Source organism: Bipolaris sorokiniana, assembly GCF_000338995.1.
Source record: "Bipolaris sorokiniana ND90Pr unplaced genomic scaffold COCSAscaffold_14, whole genome shotgun sequence".
NCBI lineage: Eukaryota > Fungi > Ascomycota > Dothideomycetes > Pleosporales > Pleosporaceae > Bipolaris > Bipolaris sorokiniana.
Window position 1 is genome coordinate 87,590 of NW_006911908.1, and position 17,700 is coordinate 105,289.

The 17,700-nt window shown below is 49.2% G+C and overlaps 6 protein-coding genes across 6 annotated transcripts; 2 read left to right on the forward strand and 4 right to left on the reverse strand.

Annotated features, from left to right (window-relative positions):
* Positions 1-719: 719 nt before the first annotated feature.
* On the forward strand, positions 720-2,072 carry COCSADRAFT_98508 (uncharacterized protein; the record flags this gene model as incomplete). The annotated part of the gene is made up of 4 exons (XM_007705504.1): positions 720-760; positions 808-1,001; positions 1,055-1,403; positions 1,799-2,072. The coding sequence occupies 4 exons, from the start codon at positions 720-722 to the stop codon at positions 2,070-2,072; spliced, it is 858 nt and encodes a 285-aa protein (XP_007703694.1).
* A 1,249-nt stretch (positions 2,073-3,321) lies between these two features.
* On the reverse strand, positions 3,322-4,072 carry COCSADRAFT_39951 (uncharacterized protein). The gene has a single exon (XM_007705384.1). It carries the CDS (start codon positions 3,631-3,633, stop codon positions 3,439-3,441), a length of 195 nt encoding a protein of 64 aa, XP_007703574.1. The 5' UTR covers positions 3,634-4,072; the 3' UTR covers positions 3,322-3,438.
* Positions 4,073-5,650: 1,578 nt separating this feature from the next.
* Positions 5,651-6,466, reverse strand: COCSADRAFT_163661 (uncharacterized protein; the record flags this gene model as incomplete). Its single annotated transcript, XM_007705505.1, has 2 exons — positions 5,651-5,693; positions 6,204-6,466. The coding sequence occupies 2 exons, from the start codon at positions 6,464-6,466 to the stop codon at positions 5,651-5,653; spliced, it is 306 nt and encodes a 101-aa protein (XP_007703695.1).
* A 1,171-nt stretch (positions 6,467-7,637) lies between these two features.
* COCSADRAFT_124960 (uncharacterized protein) lies at positions 7,638-10,103 on the reverse strand. The gene is made up of 5 exons (XM_007705506.1): positions 9,480-10,103; positions 8,928-9,427; positions 8,553-8,872; positions 8,038-8,499; positions 7,638-7,984 (listed from the first exon to the last, which is right to left on the reverse strand). The coding sequence occupies exons 1-5, from the start codon at positions 9,638-9,640 to the stop codon at positions 7,832-7,834; spliced, it is 1,596 nt and encodes a 531-aa protein (XP_007703696.1). The 5' UTR covers positions 9,641-10,103; the 3' UTR covers positions 7,638-7,831.
* A 3,491-nt stretch (positions 10,104-13,594) lies between these two features.
* Positions 13,595-15,832, forward strand: COCSADRAFT_241315 (uncharacterized protein). The gene is made up of 2 exons (XM_007705507.1): positions 13,595-13,718; positions 13,862-15,832. Exon 2 carries the CDS (start codon positions 14,076-14,078, stop codon positions 15,693-15,695), a length of 1,620 nt encoding a protein of 539 aa, XP_007703697.1. The 5' UTR covers positions 13,595-13,718; positions 13,862-14,075; the 3' UTR covers positions 15,696-15,832.
* Positions 15,833-17,151, reverse strand: COCSADRAFT_241301 (uncharacterized protein). The gene has a single exon (XM_007705508.1). It carries the CDS (start codon positions 17,050-17,052, stop codon positions 15,970-15,972), a length of 1,083 nt encoding a protein of 360 aa, XP_007703698.1. The 5' UTR covers positions 17,053-17,151; the 3' UTR covers positions 15,833-15,969.
* Between the last annotated feature and the right edge of the window lie 549 nt (positions 17,152-17,700).

The following is a 17,700-nucleotide window of genomic DNA, read 5'->3' on the forward strand; positions in this document are numbered from 1 at the left end:
GCATGGTACTGCAGCCACTAGACCATTAGGCTTTCGTGTGACATTCCTGACCCTGCTGTTCCAGATGCACTTGTAGCAAGGTCGTCCAGTCTGGTTCTAGCCAGGAAACGCTACGCCAAAGCCAAGCCACTCGGTTCATCTGGCGAAGCGTTGCGTGTCAGCTCAAATTTTGGGCCGCTGATAGAACAGAGGGACACCCTGTGACTTGCCTGGAACCGGTCCATGGACCAATCCATGTAATCCAAATGGGCGCGCCCTCCGCGACTGACGCCAGCGTGCCATTGCTGCGAGCTGGTAGGGCAAAGCCTACAAGAGAGCCTTTGTCCCGCCCTGGTGCCATCACCATCCTTCTCGCACTTGTGATTTGCAATTCTCCATAATTACCACGACAGATTTTAGCCGACCCACCCCTACCAGCCTCGTCCACCGCTCTTCACGGTCCGACAAGTTAGGTGCCTTTGGTTCATCAGCCTTACCATACACTCGGGCCCGCACGGCGCTTCCGTGAGATCACCGCCGACCCCTACGTACCCCTACGCACTGTTGCGTAGCAAACTAGGATTAAACCCGTCATAACAGTGCGGCCGTTGCTCTGCACTGTTTTCTTTTGCTTTTAAGCCAGGGTCCTGGGTGTACAAACATCTGCTTCAAATAGCCTCCTTCCGCCAGTCCGAGTCGACAAACACATACCAAGCAATCACACACACTCTACTCACACAATGGACGCCCCAATGATCGAACTCAAGTCTGCATTAGCCTCGTAAGTTGTCCCTTATCGTTTATTCAACCCTAGCTAAGTCTTTTCAGACTGTTTCAATGTGGCCAATACTCAGATCTGACCATCGTTTGTGGAGCCAAAAGATACCAAGTACACCGTATACTTCTCGCAACCAGATCGACCTTTTTCGAGGGCGCATGTCGAGGCGGCTTCAGAGAGGCAGAGAGTGGAGTCATTGACCTGAGCGAAGATGACGCGGAGGCTGTAGAACACATGATCCACTGTAAGCACCTAAACAGCCATGGCAATCTCATGAGTTATGCTGACCCTGCGCAGACTTTTATCACATGGACTACCTAAGCAAAAAGCCACTTTCGCGCCGCTCTTCACAACGATCAAATCGACCAACATCCCTACGACAAAGGCAAACACCATCACGGAAATTCATTCTTGACCCTAGCGACGACCCGTTATTAGCCCTTGTAGCGGCTGCCGCACCAGTGACCCCTCCATCTAACGAGCCAACATTCCAGAATGTTGATGCATCCGCTAAGCTTGCCGCCACCCCGATGGTCGACCAAATTCTTGAAGATGACGATCTTGAGAGCATAGAATCCGAGCCAGAATCGGAAATTCAGTCCGCCCATCTTGTCGCACATGCCAAAGTGTACGCAATCGCTGAGAAGTACGTACCGCCTTCCCTCACACTTTTCTACCATACTTGTTTTTTTCCTTTTTCTATCCTGATCCCTGCCTCGCGGGGTGGCTTTCTTCTGCATCTGCAGAGTTGGTTCCCGTGATGCTGTGCATTGCACGGCGTTTCCAAACGCCGACCACCCCCGCCATTTGCGTCACCAACATGAACACAACGCCAATCAACGCTTTTGCTACCTTTTCCCTCACACCATGCACACCTCCTTTCTATTTTTCCTTTTCTCTCCAAGAGTACAGGATAGGCCAATGATGGCTGTTTGTAAAAGTCAAAATGCCGTCTCGAAACCGAACGCGTCAGCGTTTTTCTTGCCTCTCCAATCACTCAGCCGCCACTGATGACAAACACGGGCTAACAATCTCTTGCAGATATGGCATCGCTGGCCTGAAGACACTTGCACGCAGCAAGTTTGTTGATCAGATCAACTTGCATCTCGCTAGTCCCGAGTTTCCAGAGGCGTGCCAAGAGGCCTACGAATCCACTTTCCACTCAGACCGCGGCCTACGGGATGTTATCATTCAGGTCTTCCGTGCAAACCCCAGCCTCTCGCTACGGCCTGACGTTGAGATGATGGTACGAGAAACGCCAGGGCTTGCATTTGAGCTCTTTCGAATGGCCAGTGGCCTCCCCGTTTCCTCGTGAGATACCTATGGAATGTCTGCCTCCATAAATCCGAAACCCACAAGTTACTCCACGACCTTGTTGGTCTGTGCCATTACCCGTATTGCAGAAACATGCATACAATTGGTGTCTCCTTCACCCCGTTAGTGTTCCTCTGCAGTAAGCAACGCGCGTCCATCTCTTTGCGGCCCATCCTTAGGCCAAGGACAATATCCTGCGACTGCACACCACGACGCGTTACAATGCTAGTTGGTGTCCCAAGCCACCCTTTTTCACAACAGCGTTCGGCAACCAACGTGAAGTGGGGGTGCTGCACGTCTCACAAATTACACCGGCCTGTGCATGCACCCTCAGAGCCATATCTGGTTCGATGCAGCCAATCATGTGTGAAGATGATTGATCATCGACCGGGCCTGACAGTTTATATTTCTTTTGCTTACTCTTTTCTTTCTTTTGAGCGTTCCTGGTAATTCTAGCGATATCACTAAGCGAATTGAGCTTCTTTGGCTCACCAATCTCAACTTCACTTACCTTGCGTGCCCCAACTTCTCATCTTGACCGTTGAGTGCTTTTTTGCATCAGATTAATTGCAGAACTGCAGCACAAATGGATAGCGAGTAGCCTTCCATGGCAGAAGAGCTCGCAACGTGTCGAGTTTTCCTAAGTGCGGACGATGCATTTGTGTAACTTTGGCCAGGACTACTACTGTACTCTTAGCAGTTGATGGCTAGTATTGCAACAACAGTCGAATGACTTGAATACTCTTCGGGGGGTATACTACTATCCTCCTGAATACCTCTCTTCGCCTAGCAGAACTGGATACGGCGTCAGATCCTAAGCTGAGTGCGGGGGTGGGACGCCTAACAGTAACGTTGTTTTTTCTGACGCAGGGACGGATCTGCAAGCCTCTCCGCGGTCCGGCCCTTACATTCTTGTACTTCATACTGCAATCGCATACCAAATTGATCTACAGCTGGAAAACGCCACACATCAGAGGCGTAGACCTCGACACTTCACTTTTATTTTTCGCATTTCTATCAGGCTTTCCCATTCCCACCCCCTCTTCTCTCTTCACCTTCGCTTAGCACAATGAGGCGTCCCTCTACAACTGAGCTGTAGTACAGCCGAGCAGGGACTTGAGACATGGCAATTGTGCCAATTCAAAGGATCCACATTTCCCCACAGTCATGTCAGTGCTTTAAATGCATTTATGGTCTGTGATAGGGTCTACTTGGTTACAGCTTTAAGGTGGCCCCGCCTAGCGCGCGCAAGGTACTACAGTACGATATACAAAGAACATCAGTCATCCTTTAGACCGGATGCCTCAAACTCAAGGCTGAATATTCTCGGTGTTTTATTTCTTTTCTTTTTTCTGGTTCGTTCATACTTAGCTCGTTCTTGGTACGTAGTAATGTTTATGTACAACGATCATTTCGTGGCATTGATCCAAATCACGGCCAAGTTTACTCAAAACAGCCATTGAAGAGAATATGCAAAGAAGACGAGAGATGGGAAGCGAGATACATAACAGTAGTCTCAGGATGAGAAAGAGGCATGGAAGGAGAGAATGAGAGACGGGCATGGCGTCAAGTAAACGAAGGAATTTTAAGGAGAGATGGTATCTCGCCGTGAAGAAAACGTCATCCAATACATCACAATCATTTACCTGTTTACCTGCCTACCTCTGAAAACTCCGAGCATCTCAATCGTCCTCATGACGTTTTTTTCAGTCTCCTCGCTCTCGCTTTCTAGTCCAATGCGGTTCTCGCTGCTGCTCTCACCAACGCGGCTTTGGTCGAGGAAAACGGTTCCCTAGGTGTGTGTCTTCTCTTCTTCATTTCAAGTCCTCGTCAATCTCACTCTTGCTAACTCTAGATGGATAGGAGGTCATGAAGGTTCCAGAGGGCGCTGACCATGCGCAATACCGCAACTGCGCTGAGCACCCCCTGGAAGACGACTGCAGCATCTACAGCGACACTTCGTTCGCCTCAGCCGACGAGTCACTCGTCTCCCGCCGCGAGACCATTTGAGGTGTACCTGCCGTTTTTTGCCCGCAAGGCGCAGACGTGACACTACGAGTCTGCTCTCGGTTGCACCAAGAATTATTCCCGGAAGGCTTGCGGTACCCCTGGTGGCGGCAAGTGGTGCTGGACTGCTACTGGTGACAGTGACGGTGGTAGTGTTTGGGTCCAGTGCGCTACCTACAATGATTGCAATGCTAATGCAAAGTGCAGTAAGGGCTACGTCACGAGCCAGTCCTTTGGCTACGGATCCTAAATGGTGGATATGGTGAACCGAAACCCAAGTGGCAAGATGAAGTCATTGGTTTCGGAAATTTGGTGACTGGTCGACTTTTCTCGGTAGAGCGTACGGTGAAGGGGTTTAGAAATGACAAGTGCGATTGGACAAGTCTATGGTCGCTTTTAAGGATCAGCTTAGATAACACCTTGGTAATAGCAATGCCATACTTTATCGGTAGGAGCCATGTCTCTCACTCGATGTATCATGTTGGCTTTGCTTCTCGCTTGTTTGAACGTAAGAAGCTGGTGTGCGAGCTCTACCAAGAATTATGAGTATATGTCAACGAAGCGGAAATCTTTGTGTAATCGTTGAGACATCGTGTTGTTAAACCGATTTGTCCATTCTGGAGGCAATGAAACAGGCAGGGGTTTCAGAAAATGATATTCAAGGCTTCCAATCGATAGTACATCTCAAATGGCCCAAAGTTCCAACATCGGAGGCGGGCCGGGCGCCTCTGGTCGTTCTTTTTTTCGCTCGTTTCGCACTGTGATGACGATACCACCGACTGTGAAATACAATGGACATAACTACCGAGCCATGTGTAAAGGGATCCAAGAGTTCGATCATATGGAGCATCCAATTGATGTCTTGTTAAAAAAATAAGACGCTCTGAGGTGTCCAACATTTCTTGTGATAATTATGGCTGTTCAGAAAAATGATGGCGGTTCGCATTTCGATGATGTAAAATCGATAGTCGCCGTAACACGATATCGGCCCAGTATTTCAAAATGTATTGCGGGTGGATCGGCTTTGCACGGTTGTTCTTTCGTAGCGTATACGTTGTCGACACTCGCCCCCGTCCTTCAAGAGAATTGTACCAGCCGAGTATCTCGAAAATGGATCCTTGCTGCAGCCCGATGTCCTGGAAATAGCTCGTTACATAGCAAAGCTCTAGAGTTCTCTGTGATCCAGGCCGATCCAACTCTTTCTCTCTCAATCAAAGTTCCATCTTCGTATGCTTCCAACTCATCGTAGTTGCGCTCGTATAGTCGGAGAATCAGATTGTAAGATCCGGTGAAACTGCTTCCGATAGATAAAGGAGATGGTTTGGTGACGGACTCGAAGATTTCTTTAGAAAATTTGGGGAAATGGCTTGGGGTCTTCGCTGTTATCAGACGGTGATGACATTGGGGACCCGACGGTGGCCCACCACGCTAGTGTGGTTCGCGCTTACACCCTGCATAAGAAACTCTCCGCAACCCGAACACTCTTCCCGGTAGTCAATAAGTAATGCATAATTTTTTCCTCCTATAGTAGCTTGATGATGACATCTGTAATATTTGGTAGCTTTCGATGACTCAGTTGTTAAGTAATGTAATGATTAGTGGCACATCCTGAGTGCTAAGACGCATCAGTCGTGCTAGAACAAACTAGGTTCGCTTTAACTTTTGACACTGCGTTCCCTTCCTGCCAACATAGGAAATACGACGCTTATGCTTAGATCAACTTGATGCTAGTCAATGTTGTTTCTAACGTCATTCAATATTAGAAGAAGGTGAAGAAAATCGAAGCTGCATGGCAAGATACATTCTCGGTGTCCTTACTTAGCATAACCACAAACTATTGAAGATCACATTTGTATATTCAAAGCTACGGCATTTTATCCATCTTCCCTACTTATCAAATACAAACGAATGTGTAGTCCTTCTAGCAACACTGTACCAATCACAGCACTACTGGTCGCACTCGTACTGTGTAGCACAGTCCGTGCATACCCCGTTGTGAATCTCACAACAGATAGAACTGCGCATTATACAATTAGCTCTCAATTCCGTCCTTTGTCCTATCCCCCCCCCAAAAAAAAAGGTGGGAAGGAGAAGTTGATCAGGAAGAGGTTCAAGCTCGACATACCAGTTAATCTGACAATTGGCGAGACATCCCTGGCTGCCACAGAAGCCGCAGCCAGAGAGGCATGCAGAAACGCAGGTTGCACGTTTCTCGAGGACGATGGAGTCTGCCGTAGCGTCTCTGGTTAGAAGCGATTTCATGCCATTGGGCATGTTGGATATGTCGCGGGGAAGGAGATCCGGGCTCACGATGGCATTTGGGGCTGCGGTTGCGAGCGGGGAGAATGTGAGAGCGAGGGTGAGGGCGATGGTGGTGAGGAACTGCATTTTGAGAGGTGATTTTTTGAAAAATCTTCTTGTTTACTAAGGTGAGATGGTTTGAAGGGGATGGTTGAGGTTGAGTTCTGGGATGTGTGAGGAGGCTTCTGAGTATCGCATGTCTTTTATATTCGACTTTGAGCTATATATTGGATATATTCGAAGCATTAGGTGGCTGCCTGATGGTCTGCCTGATCTTACATACCTCTTGATGAGGTGCTGATCTACGTTGTGTTGTTGACTCGTTTTAATATCTTGCAATCACAGCTCAATGTTATACGAGCGGTTTGTTGGAAGTTTCAGATGATACATATTAAATGTTGCACGCCTTATTTTACAAAGACCTTAAAAACTGCTATACGTTAAAATGATTGATGTGACAAAAACAAGTAAAATCTGTACTATAAACTTATCAGAGCATAGCTTTTATCGTGGTTGCATATTACCATGGATCTAACTCAGTCGTTCATGGAATTAGGATGGCACAATAGGAAGTTGCAATGCAAACTAGTCAGATACATACGTACGGCATGTGCCAACCAAGCGAAAATATATTACCCGCTCATAGGAGCGTTAGGCAACAGACAGCATTTCGATTGTGAACCAACATTCCAATCAGCTGGGGTTTGATGTATGGATCTGCATGTAAGGCAAACGACAGCCTTTCGACTGTAAACGAACAGTCCAATCAGATAAGGCTTAGTATCTAGGTCTATATGTAATACCAACATTTGTAGCAGTCATTGATACATTTTGCCTGAATACTCATGTTGCCACCTGCATACTAATCTTGCAATTCAGCAATAATGTACCCCTCTTTCAGTCCAGGGCGGAAACAATAAGCACTAGGAATTTTTGGGGTCTGTTTCAGTCATAAGTACACTTTCTAAGTTTCTTCAGTGTGTGCTAACTCTGGGTTTTGGACTTAGCTTACCTGGCATGTTGCTGGGCCGTAGTTACTATTTGGTTCAGACGATTAGGGCGACTATCACAAACCATTGCTTCATTTTCAGAACGAGTTTCATTCATCATGTTAAAATGTAGCGATGATTTCACAAAACTCGAACACAACATCTTGTAATTTCGAAATGTTAGTCATTAATCTGGATAGAGATGGTTTTCGGATAGCTGATGCTCATAGGAAATCAAGCAATTTCATCAACATCAATTACATGTACTCGAGCCTTTTTTCACAAATAAATCATTAATGGAGTACAGATTTCACTTTGTGCAGTATGAATACTATGAAGCACCAATATAAGAATTGTAATCAAAGCTACAGAGCTCTGATAAGCAACTACCCGCAAATACTAAACTGTATCCCTACAATCACTACAACAACTAGACTGCAAGACGAGAGAGGGCTAGCGCCCCTTAAACACGAACGTGCTCGACATGAGGAGTCTTCTCGGAACCGAGGTTGTCAAGATGCTCGCTGTGGACGCCCTTCTCGATGGCGTGCATGTCAACGTGGGGAACAGCATCGTCGCCGTCGAAGATGCGCGAGATTTCTTCAAGAGTGGGTCCCTGAAGTACATAGTTAGCAACGGCTTCATGTGGCAAAAGATGCATATACATACCTTGGTTTCTGGGTAGACAAAGTAGACGAAGACGAGCTCGACGAAGATCCACAGAGTGTAGAAAAGCGCCAGATTCCAGTGCTTAGGGAGGTTGTCCCAAGCGACAGGGTTAGTCTGACCGCCGACAGCGAGGATGGCCTGGACGGTGATGTTCATGATCATAAGACCCTTGGCACGGAGTGCGTAGGGCAGAATCTCAAGAGCGTAGGCGACAAGCAGACCAGACCAAGCAAAGGCATAGCACACACCAAAGAGCCACACAAAAGGAATTTGTGCGTATCCGGCACCCTTGTTTGTCTCGCCTGAGTTCTCGTATACGGCGCAGGTGATGGTCCAGCACACGAACGACATCATCATACCAGTGGTTGCGCCCAGGAAGAGGGGACGACGTCCGACCTTGTCAATCAAGGTAGCGGCATATGTGGATACGACGAGAGACAAAATACGTTCACCACCAGTCAGCTATATCGTGGGTTAGTAGAGACCTTTTTGGCAAGAATTGCAGCTGGACTTACAGCCATCTTTTGATCCTGGCTAGTAATTCCAGCACCAGTGTAGACCAAGTTGATGTAGTTGGAGAAGAGGGCGTTACCGGAGTACTGGGAAATGATACCAAGGGAGATGAGAATGGCCAACCTCCATCGGTTACCCTTGGTCTTTACGAAGTCGATGTAGCTGGAGTTAGTTTTGGCATCGGCCTCCATTCGGATGGCTTCCCTCATCTCGGTGTATTCAAAGTTGACGGTTACATTATCACGGTCACCCTCGGCATGGTAGTATGCAAGAGTGTTCAGCGCTTCCTCGTAGCGTTCCTTGGAGATCAACCAACGTGGGCCTTTGTCTCATGTTAGCTTGATGTACAAATGGATATTCATGACCATGTTACTTACTTTCAGGGACCCACCAGATGAACATGAGCTGGAGAAGCGATGGAAGACCCTGAAGAAGGGTAATGGAGCGCCAGGACCAATGGTTGTCGGCTTGGGATGTGCCCCATGCAATCCACGCAACAAAGAGAGCACCCAAGTTCCAGAGACAGTTGTAGACAGCAGTGAAGATACCACGATGTTGGGGATGGCAAATCTCGGTGAGAAGAATAGGCGAGCACATCTGAGCGAACGAGTTACCGAAACCTAGGATGAAACGACCGACCATGTAGAGTTGCCAGCTAGTGGAGAAAGTTGAGACGAGAGCACCTGCAATCATGATGGAGCAGCCGACAGCGATTGGGATTTTACGTCCGGTCCATTGGGTAAGGTAAGGGACAAGGAAGAAACTGACGATGGAACCAATGTTGTACATGTTGTTCATTAGACCAAGGCGGTTACCGGTGGGGTTGTCGAAGTATTCAGTCCACTTGTTCATCTGCTGCGAGGAGTTCATCATCATACTAGAATTTAGGATTAGCCGGAGGATATGTTGTCAAGCTGAATTGTACTCACCCATCGTAACCAGTAGTGGCAGAGGCAATGCAAAGAACTGAGCTGTGCCAGAAGAGTTTGCGCATGTTGGGGTGCTTGTACCAGATGACCTTTTCGAATTGAGGTGCATCCTCGCGGACAGCGCTGTTGCCCTTGGGGGCGCTCATTCCCATGGCGACCATGTTGGGCAAACGACGAGTTGAGACGACGAAGAGTCAAGAAGGCCGAAGGTAACGAAGGAGGGTCGTACACCGAGTTTGCAGATGGCCGTGAGGAACAATCTGAATGGCCGTGGGGCGACGAGTACCGTACTTATATCTGACGCGCGAGTACCAGAGGCGATCCCGGGAGTGGGGACGGGACGACTAGGACATGGAGATTATCCCTGACGGTTCGACGGACATGGATGCCGCAGTGTGCAGGACGGGTGCTTGACAGCAAGTGTGGAGAGCGCCAGTAAGATTATACCAAGAAAGCTGGATTGAGCCAGCCGTGGGCACGAGGGCCGCAGCGCCGTAGCCGAGAATCTGTGTGTAAGTTCTTCGTGTGGACGCTAGTTGTTGGCTTGGTGCTAGTGTTTCCAACGTCGTCCCCTGCCAGATGGGGTGGCCCCATGGGGTGTCTGGAGGCGTTCGAGAAGGCCACAACGTGCCAGGGCGGCGAAGTAGATGGTTGCATGGGGCCAAAGAGTAGTATAGAGAGACAAGAGTTGATGCAAGGACACCAAGCCGTACTTGGCCTTTGTGAAGTGCTTCGATTCAACGGCCAAAGAATTAATACGAACTGAAGGGCGACATGTCCCACTGTGGCCGTTGCTGTCACTTAGTGTGTACATAGACTACAGACCAGGCACAGTCGATCGTCGGTAGATGGCTCAGAATCGCAAAAGACGGTGGGCTTGGTCTGCCACAAGCGATTAGGACTTTTCCCCACGGCAAATCACATGCGAAGGCTCTACGGCAGCGGCAAGATGGAAATGGGCATTTTGCCTCGTTTCGTTGTTCCACCCGTGCTGGGCTTGGCCAGGCCAGAGGCTTATCATGCCGAGTCTTGGATGGGTAGGACTAGGTGGTGAAGACAACAGGCGACTCGTCCCGCGGATAATTTTGCTTAGCATCCGCCGCTCACCTCTTTCCTGGTTGCCTCGAGTCTGAGGTGAGCCAACCACATTGTAGTCTCGCGACAAGCTCTTCTGGTTGCGGAATGTCACAAGCTGCCAAGATGGATAAATGGGCCTGCACCCCGAAGGCGGAATCTGGAGCTTGGAGACCAAGGGCCAGTGGATGCCATGAGCACAAACTGCTGTCTAGTTTCGATTCCATGGACAGCCTCAGACAAGCCCAGGCGGCTATTGTTGGAAATTATGAATCATCTGGCAAGACGAGCATCCATCTGAATAGGCCGCCATCCTCTTCAGACGGTGGTGTGGTGTGGTGTGGTGTGGTGCGGTGGGCTGGGTTGGGGCAAAGCTTGGGTCGCCGTCACCTGGCTTGACCAAGCCCAGCTCGCCGGGCTGCAGCCGACAACAACAGCTGTCTACTGCACATGGCCGCCGCATCGTTCAACACCACAACTCGACTCGGAAATTCTGCGATGCGGGCACTCGTGCATGTCCATGCTCTATAGATTAGGTCGAGGCTGAACCCAGGCGCCGAGCTGTTGGATTTAAGTTAATTGTTTCCTGGGGAAGCGAGGCATTTTGTGGGGTCGGACAATCTACAGCATCGCTAACTGCCGCACACCCCGCGCCCTTTGGTTTGTTAGCCGCATTGTCCTCGACTTCAATCTTGACGTCCAACGAGTCTTGTGTTGATGCAAATTGCGAATGCACCGTTTGAGGTCAGCGCGGTGAAAGTTAACGCGACCAAGAAAGCCCGGATGCTTGACCGGCTGTACGTTGTCTGCCAATCCACGCCAACTCTTGGACGGCCTTGGCACAATCAACCTATGGACCAGCGGGGCCGTAGCCTGAGGACGCTCTGATTTATCCGAGCAAGAGTCTCGTGGCTTGATACCGTTAGACGCCAAGTAAGCCTCCCAAATCTGCAGCGGAGACTGACCCACAGAGACGGAACGTCCTTGTTGAGTATGTACTGACAGGGAGGCATACTTGACAGATGAGCAGCTTTGCCCCAACCAGTCGACTCTACCGTGCCACTTTTCCACTGCATATTCCAGGCGCCATACACCAGGCTTGCCGCCCGCTTTTCTGGTGCCATGCAGACGACAAGGTCCAATCAAACTATCATTCGCCACATTCCTTTCAAAAGCACAAGCTTATTGCACTAGTGTTGGCATCATGTAAGTATAGTATCGAGCAATGGCAAAAAAACAAAATTCAACCACTAGAATACCACGACTATTGCTAGTCGTTAACACTTTATCCACGACAACGCAATGGTGACGGACACTATTGTTTGCCACCATTCCTTGGTGCCAGACAAACTAGATCATCTCTCTTGGACTTTAAATCTTCAGACGGAAGCCGGCAGCTTTGCTCAATGTGGCTGATAATAAGTATCCAAGTATAGACATGCTGCTTACAGGTAATCACGTAAAGACAAAAACAACATCATAGTGTACTCACATACATGGTGCTCACCAGACCCCAACCAGGACCCACACGAGAGCATGCAGCATGGAGCGACGGCAATCTGGCATCATGATCAGCTCATGGCTTTACCCTTGGAGTGGGGCTCTTTAAGCTTCTTGACTTCTTGGTATTGAAATACTGACTTACTTGTGTACCCGAGCCTTGCTTTTCCATCGCAACACGGGCCTAGAGTCAGCCCAGCGTTCGCAAGCGGCTGGCCTTCGTGTTTCTGACGGAAAGACTATCCGCCGGATAACAATCCGTCAATCAACGCCACCAGGCTAAGTTTGTGGCGTAGGACTATTGTTAAACAACGTCTAACCCGGAATGCGTGACTGACTCCCATGTGTGCAATGCTGGCGACAGCTCGTAGCGGCTTTGTGGAGAAGCTAGGCTACATCTGTGGACTTGGAATTCGCAGAGGGTGGCTCTGTTCTATTGGAAAATGTCTAATAGATCAGCTGTGATGCCTACTTACATGCTTTGGCGGCACACAAAAGTTTGTAGTCAAACAAAGCTAGTATGGGGGCCAAAATAATAGCCTAATACTGAAGCATGTGCACACTTTTATACTACTGAGTGAAACTTGAAAAATTAGGCTATCACATAGCAACAATGTGACCACCATACGCTGGACTACATTTCCTGATTGCAGGCTTCATAGCGATACCATGCGCCTTCAATGGATGTTACCAGAACACGTGTCGATTGTCGATGGCCAAGAAAGCGACGCCTTTGGACTCTTCTCTATGACTAATAGTCGGAAGTGTACTTTGCCATGATCCCGGTCTCTTACTGTCAATCATTATAATTCCTTCGTAGCAAGTAAACAGCATGGCGGAATCCTAGGTATCCCTGCTGCACCGGTACGCAGGCCCGTAGTTATTCTGGACTAACTGACATTCTGGAAGCTCTAAATCGTTCTTCGACGATCTACATATCCTTCCTGGGTGCCAACTAAGACGCCCCCAACCGGTTCCCTAAAACTTGGTCGTAATCACATGAGTTATCTTAACACTATTGTTACATGCCCCAACCCAGTCATCACTCTGCTCGCCCAACCAGCCGAGGATAGCGCCGGGTGCTGGGAACCACCAACTGATAACTACCAAACTGCAACGAGATACAAGTTTAAATCAGAAAGTACCACGTCAATCACCACTCTGGGTACTACGCACAACAGCATGCTTGCAGCTATCCACTGATCTGTTGTCAGAGTTCAGCCGTGCTGAGTTCCCCAAACATTCGGTACACAAGAACCGGGGATGCCTCGTATATTCCCTGCCAACACGGGCATGCTCGGTATTACTATCACCTCCACCAATTTGCAGTAATTATCCTGATTAGGGGCCACCAAAACAGTCGCATATGGATCGCATCACACACACATTCTTCCAACAATCATCTTCTTGCTTACTGTGTAGAGTGCAGTGTAGTCTTGCATAATAGCTGGGGCAAATCCACCGCAATGCAGTACGTAGGCTGTAGCGTCGACTACAGTCTATCAAGAATCTACCACAGTAGTTGATAAACTCCAATCATGCGCATTCTTTCACATACGACCATCGGCAAAGTGCAGCACTGGCTCTCATTGGATCTCCATACGTTAAGCCATTGACCGGCGGATTAGTATTCAGGTGGGCGACCACTGACGAATCCCAGCTGTTGTATGTTTTTTTGGTACATGAAATTTTCAATCCCGATTTTTGTTTTTCTGATTGCTGTCGTACGTTGATGCTTTTTTGAAATTCTGAGCACTTCATATGAAGATCAATCGTACAAGAAAGAGAGACCAAGCTGATTGTAGTAGTGGGGTTCGCTCGGAGATACTACATAGCACAAAGGAACGGCTAACACCCCGCATTCCCCGCCATGCGTCGCGGAACGAAAAAAGCGAGCATGTACAACTGCCGAGTATGACATTGTGTATTTCAGTACTGCTTGGCTTCGACAATATAAATGCATCTCAAGCTCACAAATATTCTGCAGCAGTGTCTTCATGATATTTGTACAACTGAATTAACATGGCACTAGACGCCCTCGCTCACCTACCGCCTTATCTATGGCTTTCTCTCATAGTCGCGGTACCTCTTGTAGCGCTGCTTCATGACGTATGGATATGGCTGCGGATGCCTCCAGGCCCAACACCTCTCCCATTCTTAGGCAACAAGCTGCAACTTCCTAAATCGAAGCCATGGATCCAGTTCCAGGAATGGTCGAAGATTTATGGCCCGATGTTTACCATATGGATCGGACGTAAACCCACCATCGTCATATCGGACCCCGACATTGCCGTGGAGCTAATGGAGAAACGAAGCGCGAAATATTCGTCTCGGCCTCGCATGGTGGCTATGGGCGAGATATTGTGGGACAATGCAAGCATACTGGTGCAGCCTTACGGCAAGGAATGGAGTGTGCGAAGAAAACTGCTTCACCAGGCCTTGACACCCAAGGCACTGAGGCTGTACAAACCTGTGCAAACGGCAGAGGCATCACGGCTGTGCTCTCAATTGTTAGAAAGCCCTGCAAGTTGGGAGAAATTGCTTGAGCGTTTTACCTCCAGCATCGTCTTCTGTGTTGCATATGGGCACCGTATTGATTCGCTCAATGCCCACGTCATCCACCAACGCTTCAAATTCATGCACGTCGCTGCATCGCTCAATGTGCCTGGAAAATACCTCGTCGAGTCGTTTCCAATCTTGAAACACATTCCTGATATGTTGGCGCCTTGGAAAGCAGATATAAAGAGCCGGGGGCGAGAAGAAGCTGCTGCGAACATGGCATTAGTCGAAACTGTTCGCTCTGATCTTGCTAAAGCAAAGAGCCAAGGGAAAGACATCCCAGACTCGCTGTGCAAGCTACTCTTGGAGCTTCGCAAGCAAGAGGATATACCGCTTTCCGACCGCGACTTTTCCTACATCCCAGCGTCCCTGTTCGGTGCTGGATCCGACACCACAGCTTCGACCCTCTGCACTGCTTTTCTTGCTCTCATCACACACCCTGAAACCCTACGCGCAGCCCATAAGGAACTAGATGAATTCATCGGCCCTAATCGCACCCCAACATTCGAAGACGAACCACATCTCCCATACATCCGTGCTCTAGTCAAGGAAGTCTTACGCTGGCGTCCCGTCGCAGTCCTTGGGGGCACACCGCACGCCTCTACAGAAGACGATTACTACAACGGGCACTACATCCCGTCCGGCACCACCGTCATCGGCAATTCGTGGGCTATTAATTTGAACGACGAGTATTATCCAAACCCACACCACTTTGACCCTAAGCGTTTCCTTGATGAGACACTTGCCCAGCGCGCAAAAGACCCCACACGTGTTTCTGGGAAGCCGCATCCTGCAAAAACAGGCCACTCGTCGTTTGGCTGGGGCCGGAGAATTTGTCCTGGGGCCCATTTGGCGGAAAACAGTCTCTTTATTGCCTTGGCCAAGATACTGTGGGCGTTTGATATCTTGCCTAAGCCGGGTGTGCGGTACGATATTTTCAATTACACAGAGGGCTTCAATATTCGGCCTCGGAAGTTTGAATGCGAAATCAGGGTTAGGAGTGAGGGTCATCGGGAGGTGCTGCTGAGGGAGTTGAAAGATGCGGAACATGTGCTTGAGAAGTTTACACCGTTTGATGAGTGAAGAAGCATGTTGGATAATAGTCACTATTCTATGGTATAGGAAATCCAGACTTGATATAGTATTGAACAATCGTAGCATCTTGATTCGTCACCATGGCATCCAAACTAGAGCTAACTATACTATGTATCCGCAAGACCTAAATCTCACATGCCTAAAACAAGCAAACAACGCCCCAAAACTCAATGTCGCCTTGGACAGAGATAAAACCCAGTGTTATAAACTCCATCGCCATGCAGTAAAAAAAATCTCGTAAAAGAAGAACAAAAAAAAATCATCACGCCCCAAATGCAACAGCAACACCAACCGCCAGCACAACCGCCAACAAATTCCCCCTCTCCATAACCCCGGATCCCGTACTCTGCACCAACGCCTCATCGCTCACACTCTTCCTGCCGACAATCGACCCCACAACCCCATTCGCACGATCAACATTGTCAATCGCGGGGCCCATGTTGAAAAAGTCGACGAGCACGAAATTCGCAGGCTTCCCATACACACCCGTGCACTCATCCAGCGCAACGCCCATAGCCCCGAATCCCGTTGCTCCATTCGTAACATTCGCATACGTCTCGTTGGGAGACTGGATACCGAAGATCTGGTTCTGGTACAGGAAGTGGTTCTGGAGGAACATGCGGCCGGACTGGGCTGCTGCGTCGGGAGATCCGAGGCCTGTGGGGCGGTTTGGGGTGCAGGAGTAGTTGGAGGGGTCGACGTTTTCAAAGTCGTTTTCGAAGATGAAGGTGAATTCGTCCATGAGGTAGGGGTATTGGGTTGAGGCGCCTTCGGAGAGCGAGGCGACGAAGGTTATGAGGCGCGTGTTATTGCCGATGAGGGCGTCAAGCGTGGGCCAGGTTTGGGGGAGCATGGAGGTAGAAGGTGGGGTGTAGGCAAGCTTGTCGATGCCTGAGGAACTGAATATCGTGCCTAGGTCGGAGGTGGAGGCGCCGTCGGAGTTTACAAGGAGGACGGTTACGACGTCGTTTGGGTTGGCGTCCATCCAGGTTTTGATCTCGCCGAGCCAGTCTTCGAGTGTGCCGGCGTCGAGCAGGTTGCAGCTGCTGTGGCAGAGATGCCATTGTGCCAAGCCAGTGTCATTGGACTTGTGGAGTTGGGCGCTGAGTAACCGTACACCAGCGTCAAGCTGAACGGTGGTGTTGTAGTATTGGTTTCCCGATGTGGAGAAGGATGTCTCTTCGTTTCGGAGAAAAGGTGAGTCGTGTGCGCCGAGAAAGGTGATGTTGTTATATGGCCGGCTGCATAGGTCTGGCGAGTTGTTGCAGGCATTCTGGGCAGAGGCCGATGTGTAGAACATGGACAGCATGGCCGAGGCCTGCAGTAATATGCTTCTTGAGAACATGATGATTGGTGTGTGCAAGTGTGTTCCAAATCTTACGTAGAGCTCAGCTCAAATATTTGTAGGTCGTTGTATTGTTCGTTGTCAATCGGAGATTCGTAAAGTTGTAGATACCCAAACCAGATAAACTGTCTATCCGTTGCCCGTGCAAAAGTCTTGTATGTAGATGTCGTTGAAAGAAGAAAGTTAAAAAGGCGTTAATGGATTATATGTCAAAGGAAGCTGGGGTAACGTTGACTACTATAACGTTACGTAGCTTGTCTCAGCCCAGCCACCCAAGGCTACATGCAATAATTATGGAAACGGCTGAGCACTTGGGTACGAGGAGAAAAAAGAGTGGCGCTGTTGGGGCCTCCACTAATCGTAGAGAAAGACATGCATTAGTGGAGCCTCACTAGCCTTTGACAAGACGTCCGGTCCTTCCAAGTTGCCTGCACAGCCTACAAAGGCCGCGAGTGCGAAGCGGTTTCATGCGTCGTCAGCGCCGGGCCATTCGAAAGGGCGCTGACGCTCAAACGCCACCGAAACGAACGCTGCTGCATACTGACCGGTGACTGAGATTCTTGCCATCTTCCCACATGCGGCTTTCTCAACTCGGAAAGCGGAATATTGCCGTTCAGTGAAAACAAAAAAAAGGCTAAAATATCCAAG